General features: G+C 32.3%; 1 protein-coding gene across 1 annotated transcript; it reads right to left on the bottom strand.

The window, feature by feature from the left end:
* Positions 1–19951, bottom strand: LOC143052766 (microfibril-associated glycoprotein 4-like). Its single transcript, XM_076225873.1, has 7 exons — positions 19465–19951; positions 11599–11689; positions 8503–8610; positions 7623–7756; positions 4800–4896; positions 1224–1388; positions 1–402 (listed from the first exon to the last, which is right to left on the bottom strand). Exons 1-7 carry the CDS (start codon positions 19762–19764, stop codon positions 167–169), a joined length of 1131 nt encoding a protein of 376 aa, XP_076081988.1. The 5' UTR covers positions 19765–19951; the 3' UTR covers positions 1–166.
* Between the last annotated feature and the right edge of the window lie 4680 nt (positions 19952–24631).

Below are 24631 nucleotides of genomic sequence, written 5' to 3'. Positions count from 1 at the left end.
TTGTATTGTGATAATTTTAATCATATAGAAATCCGCTAGAAAAATAGCAGTCGTTCTGATACAGTTTATCGAAATGATTTTTTTGTGATTATTGAGTGTCATATTAAGATCAAGTAGCGGTCGTGACGTTTACAACATCTGCACTGTAATTTACGCATTAATTAAATTATGCTTTACGAAACATCATTCTAGTTGATTTAAGTGAGTAGTGATGTCCTTTCCATTCCTTCCAATTCACACCATCAGCAAATGTCGTATGCGTTCCGTTCAGATAAAGACCATTCAGGTTGCTACTGTGACAAGCATTGTACCACCAAGCTCCTTTGTAGTCCTGGGCACATTTCATTTTATGTTTATCTTTAGTCGAAAACATTTGTCCATTGTGATACGTAAGTGCATCTCCTAAAGTAAATAATTCCACTGAGTGTTATTGATAAACAATAAGAATACTTGTAATGTTATAATGAACATTGCAATCATTTTTCTTAATACAAATTACTGGGTACAACGAAAAACGAATGTATTAAAGCTAATTTTGCAACCAATCATGCAAATTATGTTATTCCTATTTGGGTTCTATTGGCTAATTTAGATAGGGGGTGTTAATTTAAATCGATAGAATTTTTTTTTAAAGTTTACACAATGTATCACCATGCGTGTTTCTAGCCACTTGTTGTACAAATTGTAAGTTGTAAAGGTTTTTCACGGAAAGCACAACTTTGGTTATAAAAAGTAAATAAACGATAAGAATTTGTTTTAGAAATAATATATTGTGAAATGAAAAAAATATAGGATGACGGGACTCTTTTCTTGCTAAAAAAACAAAGTATGCATATTTATAACACTTTCTCATATTAGAATGTGACATTATCTGTCTTTTCGCCACTTATACAGAAAAGTGATAATTTTAATTAATCAATAGTATTTTCAGTTTTTAAAAAGTAGAAACTCTTCGTTTAAATGGAAAGTCTAAAAAATGAATGACATTATAGATCTTGACAAATACATGCAATAGTTTCTGCTGTTTTACTATACAAACTGGCGGAGGACAACCGAGCAATCTTGAGATCTACTTTGTTCAAATATTTGTTTGGACAGTTTTAATTGTAGTTCCTAAATTAACACTCCCTTAAAGACTAATTGACGTCAGACGTGTTTAAGGTTATGTAAACAACCTCTAAGATTTAAACTGTAACAACTTTTCCCTTTTTTTCAAATAATACCTGCATCTCCTGTATAGGTACTGAACTTCAGTTTGAATCCAGAACTTTCATCGCTGATAGAGAAGTGGGTGTATTCAGCATAACGATGATTACCGTCAAAATCCTCTAATTCGATTCTCATTGTAAAGTTGCCTGTGTTTGTTAAAAGATGTAGATAGGTATTACCTGAAAATTTAATGGATTATATTTTAATTTACAGTAGGGTTTGTTATTCGTGCTATGTGGAAATTAAACGAATTTTTAAAGTACAGTCAAAGCTGTTATAAATATCAACTTTCTTGTCACTAGTCTTTGTCTTTTGTCACTGTAGTTACATGAGTACCTCATAAAGTTTAAACCTGAATAATTACATTAAAATACGTTATTCTGATTGGCTAACTGCGCATCACGTGTTATTCATTAAGCAATTACATTACACAATAAAACTTATCATTCATGATAAAACGAGGTCCCACAATAAAGTGCACAGGTAAATTAAATAAAATCTTTAACAATCGTGTTTTAAGATCCTAGCTAAAAAATGTAATTATAAGTTTTGAATGCTTCTTTTTGTAACTTCATAGAGTTGTAAAAGAGCTGACCGTGCACTGCTCACATTTTTAGAATGAAGCGCTTCCGCGCTTCATACAAAATGTACTTTGGTCAACGCTTTTACACCCCAATAAAGTTACAAAAAGAAGCATTCAATTATTAAATAATCTATATCAACCCTCATGTTAGGTCAGTGTTCCCAACTCCCTAGGAAGACCGTTATTGGCATGTTCTACTGTAATTGGCAGGTTTTAATTTCGAATTCGATTTCACTCGGGCCTTTAACATTTCATAAAATTTTCCAATAGGCATTTCTTTCATTTAACCAAAATAAGATAAAGGATAAGATAGATAATGCTACGCTATTAAGATTTGATTTGCAATTTATCCTTGGCAAATAATTGTTCATCTAGCAAGATCTTTCCCAAGATAAATTTAAAAAAACTTTGAATATTGACAACTTTCATTTGCCCCTCTTTAATGAATAGACTGGATCCGTGTCCTGATCTGTTTCTGAACCCAAAGGTGACTCAAATGCCCGTATGTTTTACCAGTACAGTAAGATGAATCAAACGTGTACAAAGGGAGTTTGATTAACTTGGTAGTTTTAATTATTATACTCTATTTAGTTGTAGCATCAAATGTTAAACGCAATTTCTAATGCAATTATTTTGTAACAATGGTTCTGATTGGATGACAGTACGCGTAAAATTCTCTATCTCCTTGTCTGTAACTAAGGAAGCCGACATTTTGAATTGCTGAATATATTGACATGTAATTTCTACAATAATAAGACAAAAACATCTTCTTTTTATCAAATTTATTTTATTCTGAAGCGGCACAGAAGCAAGAAAAAGCCGGGTGTTTATGTTTGACGCCGGAAGCATACCTATGACGTCACCCAGGGAAGGGACCAAAGAAGATAACATCTTTTCGCGGAATTTTCTTTAATGAAGATTTTACACTGAAATCATGATTGAAATTGAATAATGAAATTGTTTTGCATTAGAATAGAGATAACTGTATTGTATTTGAAGCTTTGCGGACGACCATCGGTAGTTTTACTGTCGCAAATACCCGTTTACCTGTCTCCGCTCCGCGTCGCCAGGTAAGGGAGCTACCATTTGATTTTTATGGGGGGGGGGGGGGGGGGGGGGCTAGGATGAAAAATTTTGTCCTGCATTTTTTTTTAGTTGTACTCTCTGTCCTGCCTTTTTATTTTTCACTCTATTCGGTCCTGCCTTTTTTTATTAGTTTATCCTGACTTTTTTTACCTAAATTGTCATCCTGCCTTTTTTTTTGGCAAAGTGTCTCATCCTGCCTTTTTTTTTTTACTCAAAACTCCTGTCCTGCCTATTTTTTTCAAATTTCATCCTAGCCCCCCCATAAAAATCAAATGGTAGCTCCCTAAACTAAATTTGCGACAGTAAAACTACCGATGGACGTCCTTAAAGTTTCAAATACAATACAGTTATCTCTTAAATATTTCCAAAAATGTAAATAGATGTATTCAATTGATTGAAACATGTGGATTTAACCGAATTCTATTTCGTTTCCTCTAATGTTTTCAAAGGTACCTGGTTTATAGTTTATAACGCCAGACGCCCGCTTCGTCTACTACCAGGATTATAATTAATTACGCCAGACGCGCGTTTCGTCCACTTAATAACTGATTAAATAAACAGCTGCGCCATGAGCGCATGATACGCCCGACGTCTTGTGTGGAAGTTTTATGCAATAATCATAAATAGTTTCTGAGAAAGTTTTAAGCAATTACCATTTATTGCTTTTGAGACACGGCGGGACATGTGAAACCCCCCCACCCTGTTTGTTTTTTACAAATATCACTAAAATAAAATTTTGAATCAAACCAAAAAGTATACAGATCTTTAGATTAACATAACAAAGAAGTGTTATATACGTTTTTACAGTTTCAAGCAATAATCATAAATTGTTTTTGAGATACGGCGCGACATGTAAAAAAAAACCCTCCCCTTTTTACAAAATACTCAATAACTCAAAAATAAAATTTTGAGTCATCACCAAAAAGTATACAGATCTTTATATTAATAAAACAAAGAAGTGTGTAAAGTTTTAAGCAATAATCATAAATCGTTTTTGAGATACGGCACGACATGTAAAAAACCCCTCCCCCTTTTTTACAAAATACTCAATAACTCAAAAATAAAATTTTGAATCATCACCAAAAAGTATACGGATCTTTAGATTAATATAACAAAGAAGTGTGTAAAGTTTTAAGCAATAATCATAAATCGTTTTTGAGATACGGCGCGACTTGTAAAAAACCCTCCCCCTTTTTTACAAAATACTCAATATCTCAAAAATGAAATTTTGATTCATCACCAAAAAGTATACAGATATTAAGATTAATATAACTAAGAAGTGTGTAAAGTTTTAAGCAATAATCAAGAATCGTTTTTGAGATACGGTGCGACATGTGAAAAAAAAAACACACCCCTGTTTTAGTTACAAAGTGCCGTAACTCAAAAAGTTTAAATCTTATTTTCACCAAAATGTATACAGATCATTTGACCATCATAAGAAACAACTATATTAAGTTTCATTAAATTTAGATAAGTCGTTCTCAAGTTACGGTACGACATGCTTACGCTGGACAGACAGACGGACAGACAGACAGACGGACAGACGGACGGACACCGGACATTTGAATACCATAATACGTCCCTACAAAATTTTGACTGACGTATAAAAAAGGATATAAATTTGAAAAATTTGCAATTCCCTTAGTTTTTGAGTATCATCGTTGTTGAAAAACGTTCATAAAAAATATTTTGCATCTTATCATGCTTACTGGCTAAGAGACGTAATGTTGTTTATTGTACATGTATATTACATTTTTTTCTGAACAATAGAACAGTTCAAAAAACACTTTTATATTTTCTATAGGCGTCCGTACTCAAGACTCACGATCTGATCAGACAAGCCAAGCATTTGTGTTACTTTTGTAATGCACTTTCTATACGAATTTAAATAATAATTCAAATACGTAGAAATACAGCCTACCTAGCCAGAACTCGTCACTCATATTTCCAAATCCGAGTTTGTAAGAATTCCAATCCCTGTAAAAGTCAACATTGCCGTTCTGTCTTTTCTGGAATACCTTAAAAAAATAGTGAAATCTTTTTAATCACATGGATTTTGACACATCCTATTATCGATACAGACAATCAATTTGTTGAGCACACGACAACTCGGGATAACTTGCAAATTGGTCTCTTGTGGACAGTTGTCTCATTGGCAATCATACCACAGCTTTTATATTTGCACCTAAATTAGTAACCTATTAGTGGACCGTCATAATTATCAGCTACATGTATCTTAAAAAAGATAGTCTCAGTAAATTACCATTGTTTACAAAAAAAAATGGTTTCTCGATTTCTTTTGGTCGACATTATTATTATTCTAATTGACTGTGGTTAAACCCCAAATTAGATTGATTTATTGTTGGTTGCTTAACGTCCAGTGGCAAATATTTCATGCATATTCAGGACGAGAACAAGTTCACAATAAATACAATAGGTAGGTCTTGTTATAATGGAGGCCATTCGGGATGATGGTCGGGGAAATTTGGACTGCCACTGGAAAATGAGGGTATAATGGATAGGGACAGAAATTTTGCCTTGCAACAGGCCACCTACGGACCCCGCAAAGAGTTGTTGCAAGGGTTCTTAACGTGCAAAGAGCGTGACACTATCTTTACACGAGACATCGGATTTAACGTCCCCATTCTGACCGGACGTGACTGCAAACTAAATACATCCCGCACAGCCAAACGGACGCCCCACATCGGCAAGCGTTTTACTGCCGGTCGGGAGAAGACCAAATGACCATATTTCTATTCTCCAGTCACCCTTGGGGACCCCAAATAAGAATTCCACATTGAATTCAATAAAATGGCATTTGTCAAATTGTTATTCTTGTCTTTTTTAATCTTTAAACTCGGATAATAAACTACTGGCTATGTTATTTTTACAGAAACAATGATATAAAAGATATTAAGTTATGATCACGTGTATAAAGTTGACTTCAACTAATTATATTGTCAACAAAAAAGAGTTTATTTTCTTTCTCCTTAATCAATTTAATTGCAGGTATAATGACAGCAGTTTTGTCAACATACAAATTGTGATATAACCTATCAACAGGGAATTTAAACAAGATTAACTACTTACAAATGGTGTCTGTAATTATAAAAATAATGTATTGTGTAAATTGTATTTGTATTTATAGTTTTCAAAGATGCAAGGCTTATAAATACATATGAATTGCATAATACATAAATGCACGAATATACAGACGGAAAATCTCACAAATCGAACATGGTAACAGTCAGAAAAAAAACAGAATAATGGTATTGAAATAGTAGTTATACATAGAGAAATTATTACTAGTATGCAAGTTTTCAGTTCCCTTCAATCATGCCTTAATAAATATTTTATATGCAAATAAGGAGATATTATATGATGTCTAATTACACCATTTTTAAATGTAAATTTTTTGTTTTTGTTTTATTTCAGGTTGAATAAAATTGAGGCCCTGTAAAGATATACGCTCTGAAAAGCTTTGCGTTCTCGATTGCCAAATCTATCTTTTTTGTAGTTTTGACATTTAGTACATGATTTAAAACCGTTTATTGATAAAATAAATTATGTGTGAAATTGTTAAGCTGGTTATTTGATGACTTCTACACTTGCGGATGAAGCGTAAAATATAAGTGGATTCTATTTTATAACAATGTAAATACTTTATTTTATTTAAATGTCAAAGGCACTTTTCACATGTTTACATGAGAAAATACTCTATATACCTTCTCAAATTAATTAACGATAATTGACAATGCCCGTTTGTTAGAGACAATTTTTATAATTGTTAAAATTTGAAGCCAAATTGAGGGCGTAAAATATATTATCAATAATACATAACAAATGATATTTTAAAAGAGGGGTAAAAGATACCAGAGGAACATACAGACTCATAGATCAAAAATAAACTGACTACGCCATTGCTAAAAAAAAAAGAAAGAAAAAAGAGACATATGTTCCTATAAAGTCATACAGAGTGTCACATCACAGAATATGCACTAACGGAATAATGCTTCTTGTCAAATCACGGATTATGCACTTACGACGTTGCCAATGTTATCAGACCACGGATAATTCACGTAAGGAATAACAATCATTGTAAAATCCCGGATAAAGCACATACGAAGTAATATTTAGTGTCAGATCACGTATAATGCAATTATGAGGCCACACATATTTTCAGATCACGAATAATGCATTTATCATGTCCCAATCATTGCTTGATCATCGTTTAACGTCATGATCACTCCCTTTCCTTTTTGAGGCTTGTTGAACCTAGGATTTGTTTTGCATAGTTGTGAAATTTTAAAACAAGAGGTCTATTTGTTCAAAATAAACGGGTGCCACATGTGGAGCTGGATCTGCTTACCCTTCCGGAGCACCTGAGATTACTGAGTTTTTGTTGGGATTCGTGTTACTTATTCTTTAGTTTTCTATGTTGTTTCATGTGTTCTATTGTTTGTCTGTTCGTCTTTTTCATTTTTAGCCATGGCGTTGTCAGTTTATTTTCGATTTATGAGTTTGACTGTCCCTCTGGCATCTTTCCTCCATTTTTAAGGACATTTTACTATTAACTTTCAATACTTGGTCTCAATGATCTTCAACTTTGTACTTTATTGGCATTATTACTATTTTGATCCGAGCGTCACTGATGAGTATTATGAAGACGAAAGGCGCGTCTGGCGTATTAAATCATAATACTGGTACCTTTGATAACGTTTTACCATTAACTTGGAATACTTACAGTCCAACCGCCTCCATTATCATTCATTTCACAGAGTACATTAATGGTGCCATTTATATTGAGTTGGTATATACCAGTTTTACAGATAGGGCTTTTGAGATCAGAACAGTCCATCTTTACATCACATATATTTGCTACAGTAAAGATATGTTCAAAAGTAATACTTGATCTTAGAAATGTAATTCAATTAGCTCATTGTTCAAATGGAGTGTCATAAATGACTAACGCCTTGGAATTTACATATTTTGTTTCATCGTAAGTTAAAAAGTGGCGAAAGATACCAAAGGTAAATTTAAACTCAAATGGCACAATTAACTGACAGCGCCATGGCTTTAAACAGAACTAGACAAATAAACAACAGAATACATTACACAACATAAAGATAGTACTATGAAATGGAGGGGAGGTAACATGTTTTAACACATACAAAATATAAACTGATACTCTGCAATCCTTATTTCCATGTCTCCTGTTAGTAGTAACATATTTTAAACCATATTTTACTTGTCGTAGTTGAAAAAGAATGTTTTCAATCGGGTTTTTTTGTTCGTTTTTATACATTAAAAGCAGTCAAATATATCTGTACCTAAGTCTACGATTTCAAGTTTTTGACCTTTGTAATAAATATTATCAATTAATGGCTACCGACAATTTCGAAAGACAACAGATACATTAGATGTTTTGACCGAATTTACCGTTATAAATCAGACATTCTGCGATATAAAGTAAAATCATTTAACTACAATGACAATTCATCCGTATACATTGCAGTCAGAACGGTATCGATAGCAACTAATCAAATATATGAAACAACTATATTTCATCTTTCTTTTCCTAATGTGTAGTAATAACAAAAGATTTTCAGATTGTTTCAACTTACTTTCACATTGAGGACCAGTCCATTCATCAGGGCACGTACATAAATAGCTGTTCACCTGGTTAAGACAGATGCCTCCGTTTTTACAAGGCTGTGCATCGCATGGTACTCCTGTAAATGGATAAAAACGGTATTGTTATTTTTACATTATTGGTTTAATTTTAATAATAACGACTTGTAATTCTTTTTGATTTATAGGCATGGTATTTTATCATATTTTTTCACAAATGAACACGGATCTGAGCATTCCAGTCAGTGTAAAAATTTCGTTTTATTTTCTTATTTTATGACAATCATCACATACGACAAATTTACAGATTTTTACATGCATTTAGTAACCATTACGTTTCCAAACCCTGAATAATTTCAGTTTTCTTGGGGTTTTGTTTTTTGTCGCATTCATAATACAATAAGATTATTGTGTCAAACATTCATTCTGAGTTCAAAGTCGTTCATACATATAAATACATTGGTACATGAGCTTTTCTTTGTAAAGATTTTAACAGGTTTATTTTTGTTTTGTGGATATTAACGTACAAAAACTTTGTTTGAAATATGTATATACTACATAAAAAAAGGTTCATGAAATAAACTTCGATACGTATTTATTGCAGCTGTTTATGTTAACAATTCAAATGACTCTATACCTTTGCCATGTTTGCGAATTTGTCAAGTTTCGCTATATAAAGTCATATCGGTTATATCGTCATGATAATAGTGTTTGGATAATTATTTTTTCTAAATAAGAAATAACAATTACAATTAAACTATTTTTCAAATAAGAGTGTGTGATGTACTTTTTTTGATACAACTAACAACAAAAAGTAGTGACTATATAGAGTGTAGTTAAAAGACAGAGGTTGACATAATTTGGGGGAACAAAATTAAAACTAAGAGCCTGAATTTGACTAATGATTATATACAAAACACAATTATAACTCACCAATAGGTTGCACGTTCATTTCTGGCAAAGCAAATTAAACAAAATTGTATTAGACATATCTTTGACCTCTCAACCATACCTTTACCTTATCACCGAAAATGGTGAGATAATATGAGTTTTATTAATGCAAGTTTATCATGATTTAGATTAGAAAATTAACTGTGATAAGAGGCAACAGACCACAATGGGACAAGCAAACATTATTAGTTGAGGAAAAATCGAAACTATCCTTGAAAACAAGAAGAAAGAAAATCGTTCAAAAAACAAACGATCTAGAAAACATTCATTTTTGATATTTGTATTTTAGTGATAATATCGATTTGATTTTTTTGTTTAGGATTGGAAGTCGTACATTAGTACAGATTATATCAAAGAAAGTTTAACCAAATAATATTTAAATAAATAGGTTTATATATTATTTACAATTATCTACCGTTTAATTATTTTATAATTGCTTATTCTCAACGCTGATAAGATAACATCAATATATCGAGTACTGTTATAATGAAATCATTTATTAAGCTATTGGTCAAATCAAGCATTGACACATTAAAAACATGAATGGATAACAGTTTAAAAAGTAAAATCACAAAAATACTGAACTCCGCGGAAAATTCAAAACGGAAAGTCCCTAATCACATGGCAAAATCAAATAATAAAACACATCAAACGAATGGGCAAACAACTGTCACATTCCTGATTATGTACATACATTTTCAAATGTAGAAAATGGTAGATTGAACCTTTTGTATGGCGCTAAACCTCTCACTTGTATGACAGTGCATCAAATTCCAGTATATTCACAACGATGCGCGAATAAAACAGACATACTAGGTAAAATTGTCAATATAGGGGTACAGCAGATATTACTGTGTCACAATCTCAATTAGGACAAAAAACGTGTTTGACGTCAGAATGTAAACGTCACACAGGAAGAATTATAAAATAAATTTTGTTGTTCAAATTTTTTTCAAAATTGTATACAGGGTTGAAAAATGTATAGTTTTGGTAGAACTAATTCAGAAAAAGATCGAGATTTAAAATCATCCAGAAGATCTTTCGAATATTTAAATGATTTATATCATTGAACATTTTGACTTGCTTTAGGAAATTCTGTTTCCCTTATGTTTGTACATTGTTAGCGATTTGGAGCTTGATATATTGTATAGTGTTTGCTGAAAAAATTGAACACAGAAAACAGAACCAATTTTGAATTAACTAATCAATTTTATGGAATGATACCCTGTCCAGCGTAGCCTGAGGAAGAGAAATGAAATTACACATTTTAAATACTGGTACTGCAATACATTTATATTCATTCATTTTAATTATTTTTAATATCTTAATAAAACATAGAATTGGTAGCTGCAATGTAAAATCTCAAATTGTAAAGACACTAAAGTAAACTTCTCCTTCGTTAAATCATAAACTAACTTTGCTCTCAATTGTGATATGACATTTAAGGTCCTCGAAGGAACAGTAGAAATATCTAATATTGTCTTTGCTTTGTTAACACCTTGTCTAAAAAAACTCCAGCTGTAAATTGTTAAAGACTGTTTTAGTGTTGTTGGGTTGTTGCATCAATGACACAAAAACATACATTTTCTTTTATTCCTAGCAACAACATAGTCATTAGCGAACACTATCAACTCAATACAATCAAGGATATTGTTTATTCAAACCAGAGAAACCCCATCAATGTAGAAATGACCTTGGTTAAATTTAGGATTTAAAAAAAAAGTGACAATCAGAAACTACATTCTTTTGGCGAACAATTTTTTTTTGTCCAAAGGGTGGCGTTCCTCAACTTAAGTATGTTGTGTATTAATGGTGATATTTTGTAAACTTTTTGTTTAGTTTTTGTGGACTTTACTCGTTTAAGCTTCCATCGACGACTTCTATTATCCCTTTAGTGCTCTTATGTGGAATAATTCCACTGTAGATTTATTTTTAAAATTGATCGAACGGAATTAAAAAATAAATAGTATATCATACATGTTTTGACGAACCATATAGTAATTTCTACATTTACGCTTAAACGAACATTACATAAACTTGCAATATCCAAAGAGGACAAAATGAACAACAAAAATCCAGACTTTGTAATTGGGAAATAGTCTTACTAAGAAAGTTATTAAGTGTTGAAGTTTACTCACGATACGATACACAAACGTGTCCATTCTTATCCAATGGAACACACTTTTCACGTTCCTTACAGGGATTGGTAGGCAGACAACTATCTCCTTCCTGAAATTAAAGTTATATAAAGAAAATAAGTACAAATAACAAAAAGAACGCAAAATTTGTTTTTGTATGCTTAACGAATGAAACACAAGTAAACATGCTTTCACGTCGATGTTTCTTCGCGATATATCATATAATGCTGATACAGCGTTAAGCAAACACCAATCATTAAGTCCTTAAAACATGTCATTGTTTTGAACAATGTAAAGCCAGATTGGATAAAGAAGGCTCCAAAGGTCCGTGTATATCTGCGTTCATTCGTTTTTCGTTTTGAAATATCAAAAACAAAAAACAAAAAACGAAAGTGTTTTCATTTTTCGTTTTTGATTTCTTAAAAACCAAAATGAAAAACAAAAGTGTTTTCGTTTTTCGTTTTTGATTTCACAAACAAAAAACGAAAAACAAAAGTATTTTCATTTTTCAATTTTGATTTCTCAAAAACTAAAATCGAAAAATGAAAGTGTTTTCATTTTTCATTTTTGATTTCACAAAAACAAAAAACGAAAAACGAAAGTGTATTTATGTTATCTTTCCAACACAGTTTAATTGTCATTCAAAAAATGACAATGTTGTCATTTGTTATTCATTTAAAGATCGTTAAAGTATACATGCACAGCGGTTGTCAGATCAATACTACTTTAATCGAAGATAATGTCGACGGATGCAAAAGTCTTTATCAATCTAAACAATAAGGGTGCGTGATCTTTACTTTTAAGTTTGGAGAGGTTAATCTTAAATGATAATACTGTAGCGTAACTAGCCTCTTTTACAAATAAAGCAAACTATATATTGTTGGCGAGGGAAGGGCTCAAGGACTCCAGAAGAACTGGAAAAAATGATACAAAATCTTTCAACCCCTTTTTTAATCTAAAGCGCAAGTTTTAATTTATCTATTTTATTATGTTCTGGTCTCGGAGCAAAATATATAGATACAGTGTAAGACTTTTAGTATTGACATGTATGAACAATATCAAAAGACATAATGTAGGATGATGAAAAAAATAATGTAATCCACAAAGTCAAGTGTGTGGCTATTGTTAGTTTGGATTGGAAATTTTCTCACCGGAACGGTGATCGAACCAGGAACTTATGTTTTTGTATAGTCCAATGCACTAACCTATGTTACTTTTGTATAATGAGTATCAATGGTCTAGTTCCTCGTTGAAGACCCTCCAGCTCCTCTCAAGATGAAGAACAGGCATAAAAGCCCTGTTCATTAATAATTTGTATTTTTTCTATATATTGTGTGCGATTTTGTCCCGTGTACATTTACTCCACATCTCTTTATTTTCTATTTTGGACCTGGACACGGCTCAATGCTAGTTTAGACCTGCAATGTTAAAGGTCATATGTTTTTTTTTTAAATTATTTGATGCCGTGGGATTGGGATTTGTATTTACAGCAAAGATGGCCAGTTTTGTGTTCTGTAATATACTGTAACAGTTTAATTTTACTTGTCCGGTACTTCTCAAAACATCTTCCGAACAATATCTGGACGTCGGTGTCGTGGACATGTACAATTGCTAAACTACACATGAACGTTATTTAGTCTTCGTAGATCTATTCCAACTTGTAGTCTTTTTGAGTCTACGACAAGCAGAATATGATATTTTATACCATTAAATATTGAAGCCATAGTCATGAAGATCGATTACTTGATTGGTGTTCCGTTAACGTAGCCGCAGAACAAAAACGCGAGAGCTACTTTTGAATATTTCTACAATTTTAAGTAGTTCTCCACTCACAAACACAATAATATTTTCAACATTTATTAAAATATTTTTTTTTACACTTTTTAACTTTTATGTTGTTTTAAAATATCAATTTGACTTGAATTTGGGATCCCGCTAACATGTTTAACCCCGCCACATTCAAAATGTATGTGCCTGTCCTAAGTCTGGAGCCTGTAATTCAGTGGTTGTTGTTTGTTTATGTGTTACATTTTTGTTTTTTGTTCAATTTTTGTGCATAAATTAGGCCGTTAGTTTTCTTGTTTGAACTGTTTTACATTGTCATTTTGGGGCCTTTTATATCTGACTATGTGGTATGGGGTTTGCTCATTGTTGAAGGCCGTACGATGATAATTTCTGTGTTATGTTGGTCTCTTGTGGAAAGTTGTCTCAATAACAATCATACCACATCTTCTTTTTTATATTTATATGAGTATATTAAATAAACATGTATATACCAAGCTAAGTCAGTTTATATCTTGTTTTTCGTCTGAATATACAAAAGGCGAGGAGAGCTACTTTGATAGATCAGGTTGACTGATAAGCTGTCTATATAAAGTAATGGGACAATGCATGGCATGAAGACATCACCAAATCACCGTATGCAATACTCAAAAAGACATCCAGAGCTTACCATATAGTCATCAACTACCCACCAACAGGCCGTGAGCTTTGGTTGGCTTTTAACTCAAATCCAAGAGCACAGCAAAATGTCAAAATATTCTATTCAAACTGGGTGACCTGGGAGAAAAAAAATGAAATTTCCAAAGAAACAAACACCCCTCAACTTTTAATAAGGAGATTTGGTATTAATGCAAATGAGTCAACTATCCAACAAAGTTCAAATGTAGTGGATGTAAGCAATTATATATAGGCAACCATATAATCTTCAACAATGAGAAAAAACATACGGTATTGTCGGCTACAATAGTCCATGAATTGAAAAATATGAAACAGTTCAATTGAGAAAAATAACAGCCTATTTTAAAACAACATGAATTACGAAAAACACATACAAAATACATCAACAAACGAAAACCGTTGAACTACATGCTCCTGAGTTGGAGCAGGCACATGCAATATATTGGGCGTTTAACATGCTTGTAAATAGCCTAGACAGTTTTGTTACAGCACAGCATAAGAACAAATCAGTTGAAAAGGGCTTAACGTATGAGATCGATACAAAACAGAAGAAAAAAAAAGGTCTAACAAAAACACATACCGAATGTGGCAGGGTATTTTTACCTCGTTTTCAAACAATCAAAGTACTGAAGTACTGAACATCGAATGACTGCAAGTTCTTTTGGATTGTCACAAGCACTTGTCTCAGAAAAAAAATCACATCTCTATACTTGAAAGTGAAGTACAGATATATTTTTTTTTGAAACTCAGTACACATATACTATATCATATGATCTTTTTAATTTCAATGCCAAATATAGAGTTCTGACCCTCAATTCCACGGTCCACTAGACATGGAAAATGATAGTGCGAGTGGGGCATTTATGTGGTATGGACACATTCTTATTTAAATCCTTTATTAAAGAAGTCAGTAAATTTACTACAGATAACACTACATTTGTAAATTAGACGCACTAATCTAATCAAAATGTATATCTCTGATTTCGTAATACTTATATATAATATATATATATTAATTTTGATAAGATTGTTGAACGAACGCGTTCAATCTTAGGATTTTATTCTTGCCAATTTTTCCGACCGAGCAGAGCGAGTCGAAAACAATTAAATAGACGTCTTTCAAGCCAAAGTTAATATGTTTGCTATACACACATATGATTTTAATAAACTTGGTTATCAATTATTAATAAAAAAAATACAGTCCTAGATAATAAAAAATCATGAAATATTTGGTCTAGTTATAAAAAAAATCACACAAAAAAACAGTAGTTGTCGTTTGTTGATGTCGTTCTCGCTTCTCGTTTTTTAGCTCACCTGGCCCGAAGTGTCAAGTGTGCTTTTCTCATATCTTGGCGTCCGTCGTCCGTCGTCGTAACTTTTACAAAAATCTTCTCCTCTGAAACTACTAAGCCAAATTCAACCAAACTTAGCCACCATCATCATTGGGTTATCTAGTATAACAAATGTGTCCGGAAGAGTATGAGGACTCATCAGTGACGCTCTTATCAAAATATTTATAAAGCCAAACAAGTACGGAGTTGAAGAGCATTGAGGATCCAAAATTTCAAAAAGTTGTGCCAAAAACGGCTAAGGTAATCTATTCCTGGGATAAGAAAATCCTTAGTTTTTCGAAAATTCAAAGTTTTATATTCAGGAAATTTATAAAAATGACCACATAATTGATATTCATGTCAACACTGAAGTGTTGACTACTGGGCTGGTGATACCCTCGGGGACGAAACGTCCACCAGCAGTGGCATCGACCCAGTGGTGTAAATAGTTATCAAAGGTACCAAGATTATAATTTAGTAAGACACGCAAGAATAAAAAAAAAATATTTGGCCTTCAATGTCTCAACCTTTTTTAATGTGAGTAACTTCATTGTTCACTTAGATTTCGATTTTGATATTGTTTTTGCTAGTTTCCATAATAGATTTCCGGTAATTGTTCTTCATAAAACCCTATGGGAAAGCACATTGGAACCCAATGATTTGGCAAGGTGTTGCAACCTGTTACAGCCGATTGCACTGAGTGTGTAGGCAAAGGTAGCATATCCTTGGTTAGCTTGCTTGTATTATTAGGTTAGGTAAACTACCCTCCATTTAGAGTAAACTAGTTCGACAGATAACCAATCAATCTGTCTGTAGGACTAGGCTCCTTCTACAGGAGGGTGGTATACCTTACCTAGTTACTTCATAGTTCAGCTAACAAACAAGCGATCCAAAGATATTATCTTTGTCTACACACTCATTGTAATCGGCTGTAATGAAAATGCGGAGTTTGTGAGACCAGGCTCAAGCAGCCAGTCGGTAGCAGTCAGTTTTCAAATATATAAAAACAAATATTGCATAAGACTCAAACGTACTTCAAATGTTTTTATTAATATATAACCACTATATCATCAGTTTTTAAAATATAATTCAGCAGTTAAAGACACTTTTCAATGAATATTAAAATTTCATTTCTGGTTTATTTAAGAATTGAATGCTTTTTTTTTGTTACTTCATTGAGGTGTAAAGCGATGACCGAAATACATTTTGTATGAAAAACGGAAGCGCTTCATTCTGAAAATGTACGCACGGTCAACGCTTTTACAACCCTATGAAGTTACAAAAAGAAGAATTCAATATTTATAATTACATGTTTTAGCTAGGATCATGAAAACACGTTTTTTAAAAAGTTTTTATTAAATTCACCTTTGCACTTTATTGTGGGACCTCGTGTCATCATGAATAATGATTTTCGTTGTGTAATGTAACATGAGATGTGCAGTTAGCCAATCAGAATAACGAATTATTATGAAACATACATCTTATGTTATTATTAGTTATATAAAGCCAAAATCAATCGCTTTCGATATATTACACAGCGTACTGCCCGCTTTACATTTTAAATAGTCAACACTTGGGGTGTTTATAGAATCGTAAATAATTAAGATTTTTTTTTTAATGATGGCAAAATTGCACTATTGGGTGAAATAGCTTTCCTTATTATCGGCATCCTGTCAAAGAGTTCATGAAAAGTAATAATAATTCTGCATTAAAAGAAAAGAAAGTTGCACTCGTGCTTTAACTTTTTTTTGCCACACAAAACTGTTTTTACAAAACATTCTACCTCTGAACTAGTGGATTTCGCTTAAATATGACAGGACAAAAGCGCATTTAAGGTTTATTTTTTGTATTCAAAGTATGGTGGGCAAATAAATTATTTATTAGCTTAAAAAAGATTGATCCGTGCTATAAATTAACTTGTAATTTTGATCAAGTAGGCCCTAGATCTCTAGCTTACGTTCTCACCTAGTGCAGATAAAAGTATTGTCTGGTAAGGGTTTTTATAGGGTATACGACCTCAACTTAAGACCTACTTTAGAAGAAAAAAAATAAGCAGAACAACACCCTGGATTTTTCTACTGTAGACCCCAGCTACCCAGCTTCCCTTTGCACCTAGTGAGGATAATTTTTATTACATTTTCGGTAAGGATGGGGTTCGGTGTTCGACCCCAACTTTGGACCTATCTTTGAAAAAAAAATAAGCTAAACAGCAACCTTGATTTTTTTCTCCAGCAGACATCAGCTACCAAGCTCCCCTTTACACATTGTTCAGACAGAAGTATTTCCGTAGACATTTGTTTTTTAACTTTTAAGTAATGATGGGGTAGGATGGGTAACTGAGGTCCACTTGAAAAAAAATTACAGGGTAAATGATGAAAGCACGATTCTTAATTAATAGACATAGAAATAAAGAAAACCGTATGATAACCAATAGCAATCTCCCAGAGACAAACTAACGTTCATTAAGGCAACTAGTATGATGGTATTGATTCGGGGATCTTAATTTCTGTATTCTTTGATATTTTATGCCATATTTCTCTATTCTTTATACTTTTTGACAATTAATCTCTTATCATTACATTTTAACACCATTATTCTAGCCGTTTTATTTATTTCTTGGTCCATTGTCTCTATTATTTATATTTTTTGTCCACTATTCTCAATTCCATAATTCCCCATCAACCACCTCTAGTTAATATCACCTTATAGTCTTCACAAATAAGCAAAATTAATACCTTATAGGCTCCTAATGACAAACCAATTTAATATCCCAGTTTGAATTTTGAAATTGCGGAAATTTTGAAAATTTGATCAAGCAAAATACATTATCGTCCTCGTAGTTCGTAATATACTGGCAGATGGATCTTGGTCATCAATTCTAATAATCTTGGATCGACCTTTCTAAACCTAAAAGTAATAAAGTTCACGCACCCATATTGTTCCGATGGCTAAAGACTTTTGCATCCGTCGACATTATCTTCGATTAAAGTAGTATTGATCTGACAACCGCTGTGCATGTATACTTTAACAACCTTTAAATGAATGACAAATGACAACATTGTCATTTTTTGAATGACAATTAAACTTTGTTGGAAAGATAACATAAATACACTTTCGTTTTTCGATTTTTTGTTTTTGTGAAATCAAAAATGAAAAAAGAAAACACTTTAATTTTTCGATTTTAGTTTTTGAGAAATCAAAATTGAAAAATGAAAATACTTTTGTTTTTCGTTTTTTGTTTGTGAAATCAAAAACGAAAAACGAAAACACTTTTGTTTTTCATTTTGGTTTTTAAGAAATCAAAAACGAAAAATGAAAACATTTTCGTTTTTCGTTTTGGTTTTTAAGAAATCAAAAACGAAAAATGAAAACACTTTCGTTTTTTGTTTTTGATATTTCAAAACGAAAAACGAATGGACGCAGATATACACGGACCTCCAAACACTATAATCTTCCTATAAATGTTGTTCTGATGTTCATTTACTATTACAACAATACAACAACGCACCCATCAGTTATTACTACACGTTCTGCGTCATATTTAAAAATTAACTTTTTACAAAACGTTTGATTTTGTTTTAATACTAAGGCTTTTCTACCTCATGAATAGATTACTTTAGTTGTATTTGGCAAAAGATTTAGGTATTTTGGTCCTCAATGCTCTTTAACTTCTTACTTTATTTGGCCTTTTTAATCTTTTGGATTCGAGCGTCACTGATGAGTCTTTGTAGACAAAACGCGCGTCTGGCTTAAATACAAAATTTAATCCTGGCCTCTTTAATGAGTTTATCTACTTAATAGTTATCAAAAGTACCAGGATTATAATTTAATACGCCAGACGCGCGTTTCGTCTACATAAGACTCATCAGTGACGCTCAGATCAAAATAGTTAAAAAGCCAAACAAATACAAAGTTGAAGAGCATTGAGGACCCAAAATTCCAAAAAGTTGTGCCAAACAACTATCATACTTACAACTGCTTAATAATAAAAACAAGGTAATACTATAATATTAAGATTATTGTTGATTAGAATTAGAACAATGTACAACTAGAATTAGTATAAAAAAAGTCTTACCAAGGTAAAATTGTATATATCAGAGAATGAGAAGACTTCACTATATTTTAACTGGTCTCCTGGTAGGGATACAGACAACAGTTGGCAAGTCAAGGTATCTCGTCTGTAATTTACCCCACTACAACCTTTATAATGTGTACATTCCCGAAGACACATGGTTGGTCCTCTATTTTCCATTTCAAATATCACATTTGCGCCCATTTGTTTATTTTTCTGAAATAAACCTAACACGTTTTGTATATTCCACGATATTGTCAAGTAAGAAATTGTAACTAATCTAAGTGTAAATATAGTTAACATCCTTCTCGTTCCTCTTCTAAAGACTGATGAAAAGTTTTAATGGAATTTTTTTATCAATAATCTTTTTTAGTTAAATATTGATACTGGTAAAGTTATTTAGTACTACCGTCATTCCTCAATGATTGAGTTGTTTCTAATTAACTTTTTACATAATAACTTTAACTGCACAAATATTATTGATTTGAATATCATCACTCTAGTTTGCAGCCGCATTGATCAACAAAATAAGATAATTAAAGTTGAAATATTAAATTTCAATTATTTACTCGAGTCTAAAAACAGTTAACCAACAAATTAAATTGATAATGTAAAGAACAAGTTAAATATCGATTATGTTCTAATTCGCTAAGCTTAACCGAACATAAATTATTTAGTCAATAAAACTCAACACATAGGAATGAGCTCACCTTGTGAGTAGCACACTTTAATACTTTATTTTTTCCTCCAAGCATCAAAATACCATTTCATCTATTCATATTTCAATATTCATTCAAATGTTAATCTGCATCTAATAACTCATCCAAGAAAATCGCACAAGTTTCCTCAATACAACAAAGACCGTATTTGGACTCCATCAAACTAAAAATCAAAATCAACAACAATCTACAAAACACAATAAATACATTATTATTAGAATTTATCTTGTCACATCATTAAACTGTCTAACTCAAATCTATAAAACGGGTGGGGTGGGCTGGGGTGGGGGATATGTATAACGAAACGGAAGGTATGCTACTCGGAAAAGGCCGAACGTCGAATAACTGGTTATAAAAATATCTATTATTTATATTAAGATTCTGCACGAGAATCACGATCCTACCCTCGTAAAAACGGGTAGGATACCTGCATTGCGACATACAATAGCCAATCAAATCATACAATAACAAACCAGGTATGCAACCATGTGCTCATCAACACGTGTTGAACATAAACAAACACAGACATGTGCTTCCGATACTATTAATAAATATATTTAACGCCTATTGTTTTGAGACTGTTAAAATATATACATTTATGTTAATATATGATCATTAAAAGAATGGTTAATACCAAACTAGGAAAAATATATTTTGTCTGCTTTTTGAAAGCATAATTTCTTTTCTTTCTTTAATTCAAATTCGACGTGTTTGTTATAAAGTGCCATATAATGTCAATTTATTATTACAGCACACTCTTAAATAACCTCTAAATGGAATTTGATATTGATTGATTGTTGGTTGCTTAACGTCCAGTGGCAATTATTTCATGCATGTTCAGGACGAGAACAAGGTAACAATAAATAAAATAGGTAGGTCTTGTTATAGAGGCCATCCGAGATAATAGTCGGGATAGTTGGACTGCCACTGGAAAATGAGGATATATTAAAAAGGAACAGAAAAGTTCTTTTGCAACAGGCCACCTACGCACCCCTCAAAGAGTTGGTGCAAGGGTTTTTTACGGGCATTGAGAGAGGCACTTTCTTCACACGTGTCATCAGATTAAACGTTCCCATTCTGACCGAACGTGGATGCAATCTAGTTTATCCAGCATAGCCAAACGGACGCCCCACTTTGGCAAGCGTTTTTCTGATGGTCGAATGAAGACCAAGTGACCATATTTCTTTTCCCCAGTCATCATATTTCTTTTTTTGAATTTACTTTTAACAAGCTTGTAAAGTCGACAAGTATATTAAAAACATCACACAAAAACAAAATTGTTCCATTAAAAATCAACACAATTTACATTCATCAACTAAATTTAAACAATAATTCCACCTCATGTATTAATGCTGTCTTTTGATTGGATGAAAGACATGGTATTTTTCACCAATTTTCTATTTATTGGGATTTTTTTCTCTGCCGGGGAATTTGTCCTTAGGGAATTCCATGTGCCGGGGAATTTGCTAGCAAATACCATGGCAGATGGGAAATACCCTAGCAAATACCATGGCAGATGGGGAATACCATGTCTAAAAATAACTCAATGAATTATTTCTATTCTAATATGACAAATTCATGGTCATTCTAAATATATGGTTTCAGATGAAATATTTAGGATAAAAAGCATCATTATTGAATTTGGAGCGAATGACGTAAAAATTCCGCGAATGACGTCATAAATAAAATTCAACGGAACTGAATTGTCAACCGTCACATACAACTGGAATCCACTTGTATTACGCTTCACTGAAACTGATGAACAAAGTGTAGAAGTCAGCCGAGAACCAGCTTATTATCATAAAAAGGGAGATATATATACAGTCAGTGACTGTACATAAAAAAAATGATAAGAAATGATTATACGGTCAATGCAATTTGACTGCGCAAATAGCACAGCTGCAGTGTATACAAAAATTATACATTTAAGTCGAAATTCATATGATACCCGATTATAATAAACTTTCTGAGGTGGAACATTCGGTGGAATTAAACAATTATATCATGCTTACAAGGGGTATTTGCCAAAAATACCGGTTTCGAGGTAATCAAATTTCCCTCGCCTAACGGCTCTGGAAATTTGTACCTCTCAACCGGTATTTTTGGCAAATACCCCTTGTAAGCATGATATATATTTGTATATAAATTAGCATAAGCAGTAGTATAATTCTGATCATTTATTATCTGTGTCAAATACAATAAGTTCACATCAAACACTGGTATTAGAAGTTTAGTAACTTAATAACTGGTTGATTTCCGTACACATTATTGTAGTGCAGCAAATTAAAAACAGCTAAATTCTGGCATCAGATTGTCCGTCCGTTCATAAAAAATAATGTCCACTCTATATCGAGAGATCCGTAATGATTTCAAAGTTGATACTTCAAATGTTTATTCACCAACACAAGAGGTTGTGTCATAATTTATGAACAATTTTCTTTAAGGACAAGGTCAAAAACTTTGGTTTCAGTTGACAACCCCATGTCCTATGGTAAAGATATATTTTTTAATCACATGTTATTCACAGCGGATCCCAGAGATGGCTTCCATCTTAATGATATATAGTTTAGTTTATGATTTATAAATGTATGTATGGGGGGCTTTCATTCTAAATAGGGCTTTTTTTTTTTTATCAATAATAGCATGTTCAGGACGGGAGTTTACGTTAAATACCACTCGGAAAAATTTGAAATTTCAAGATCTAAGAAAATTCCGAAGTTGACTTGTATTCTTTGTACAATACAATCCTGGAGACGATATAACTGCTTTATTACATCGTATTTATATAAAGAGACAAAATATAATCCAATTTTTTTTAATTCGCGACTGTAGCATCTCCATGATTGATTGTAGGTTGCCATGACATGTACTTTTCGTATATACCCCTCCTAAATATAATACAATGAACCTCTTTTTGATAAATCTTGATTCATGAAATAATTACAATAAAACAAAATTGGGTGAAAAATTGTAAATTTTTAAGCGCTGATAACACATTAATTATCACTATAATGTTGTAGTAAATTGTTTCTGTTTTGAATGCATGAATGTCGCGATTGTCGGGGTTCTCATTTGTGTGGGAAGAGTTCTGATCCCGGATACCGCTTATTGTTTAGTGAGAATCCCGTATCCCGCTCCTCGTTGCCATTATAGCGCATAATTTACCGTGTCCCACCGGACTTCGTTTCCAGTTTTCACGCTTAATTACTCGACTTTCACGTGTCACTCTGAAAAAAATACGCTTAGACCACAAAAGTGTTTGATATATGTTTGTAGCTGATTTTAAAATCTCACAAGAGTCTACTAATGTGTATGTGTGTGGTAATAATTAATTAAAGTTTATTGAGCTGTATACTGCTGTTAAACAAAACTGTTAAATTCAAAATAAAAGATAGAAATCAAATAACCTAACAAAAACATGAAACAGTAGAAGCACCTTGTTTTCTCTTAGGTATCGTTGTTAATGATAACATATATATTTAAATAATTCTTTTATTCTCGTTAACATGACGTTATCAAAAGTTTTACACATGACCACTTTATTTTGTGTGTTATGTTTGTTTTATGTAGTTAAACTTGAATGAACTATTGAAATATAAAACTTCAACTTTAATTATCAGTTATCTTTTCATCGGTGCGGAAACAAACTTAATTGGATACCATTTTTAATGTTATGCTTAATCGTGCGTTTAAAGTTAATTAACAAATTAGTCTGACATTGAACAAAGAGTTTGTTTTTTAATTATCCATTTTCATAATAAACTAAACCATTTATTGATGAACGTTTTCAAATGAAGCTTTAAATAATTTGCAAGACAAACGAGGAACGATGTACAATATCTTCATGGGGTCACAAGTGGGAATGAATCTATGCACCCTTTTAGAGAACATACGTTTTCAGTTGGGTTCGTGTTGTTCAGTCTACAGCTTTTTTATCATTGTGTTTGGCGTACTGTAGGTTGTTTGTTTTTCAGACGGGTTCAAGCCTATATATTGACGAGATTTTGTAGCTTCTATGACCCATTTGGACACATTTTAGAACCTCTCAAAATGTGTCAATCATTAATACACCGTCAGGAAGTTAATAACGTCTTTTGTCACATAAAATGTATCTTTGGTCATTGTTCTCAAATTTTCCTGACCTCTGCTAGAGAGGAAAAGCATTACTTCAAACCAAACTTTGATTGATTGATTGTTGGTTGCTTTGAACTGGCGGCCATAAGGTGTTGTAATGTAAAAACAGGGGTATCACCACTGTATAGTTTCTGTAAATTCTCCTTAAAAATGTCAGGATAGTGATCAACTTTAGCAAAGCCTTTGTGCTTTTAATCAACCTTTACGGCTTGGAATATCAAATTGCGCTGAGTAAATTCATTGTCCTTGTTCATGTCAATGTTTTTTTGTTTTTTTTTTTATCATTGTTCATGTAGGTATCTTTTTAATCCATATTT

The sequence above is a fragment of the Mytilus galloprovincialis genome, chromosome 11 (genome assembly GCF_965363235.1).
Source record: "Mytilus galloprovincialis chromosome 11, xbMytGall1.hap1.1, whole genome shotgun sequence".
Taxonomy (NCBI): Eukaryota; Metazoa; Mollusca; class Bivalvia; order Mytilida; family Mytilidae; genus Mytilus; species Mytilus galloprovincialis.
The sequence above is the reverse complement of the archived record's forward strand: the minus strand, read 5'-3'. Positions and strand labels throughout refer to the sequence as shown.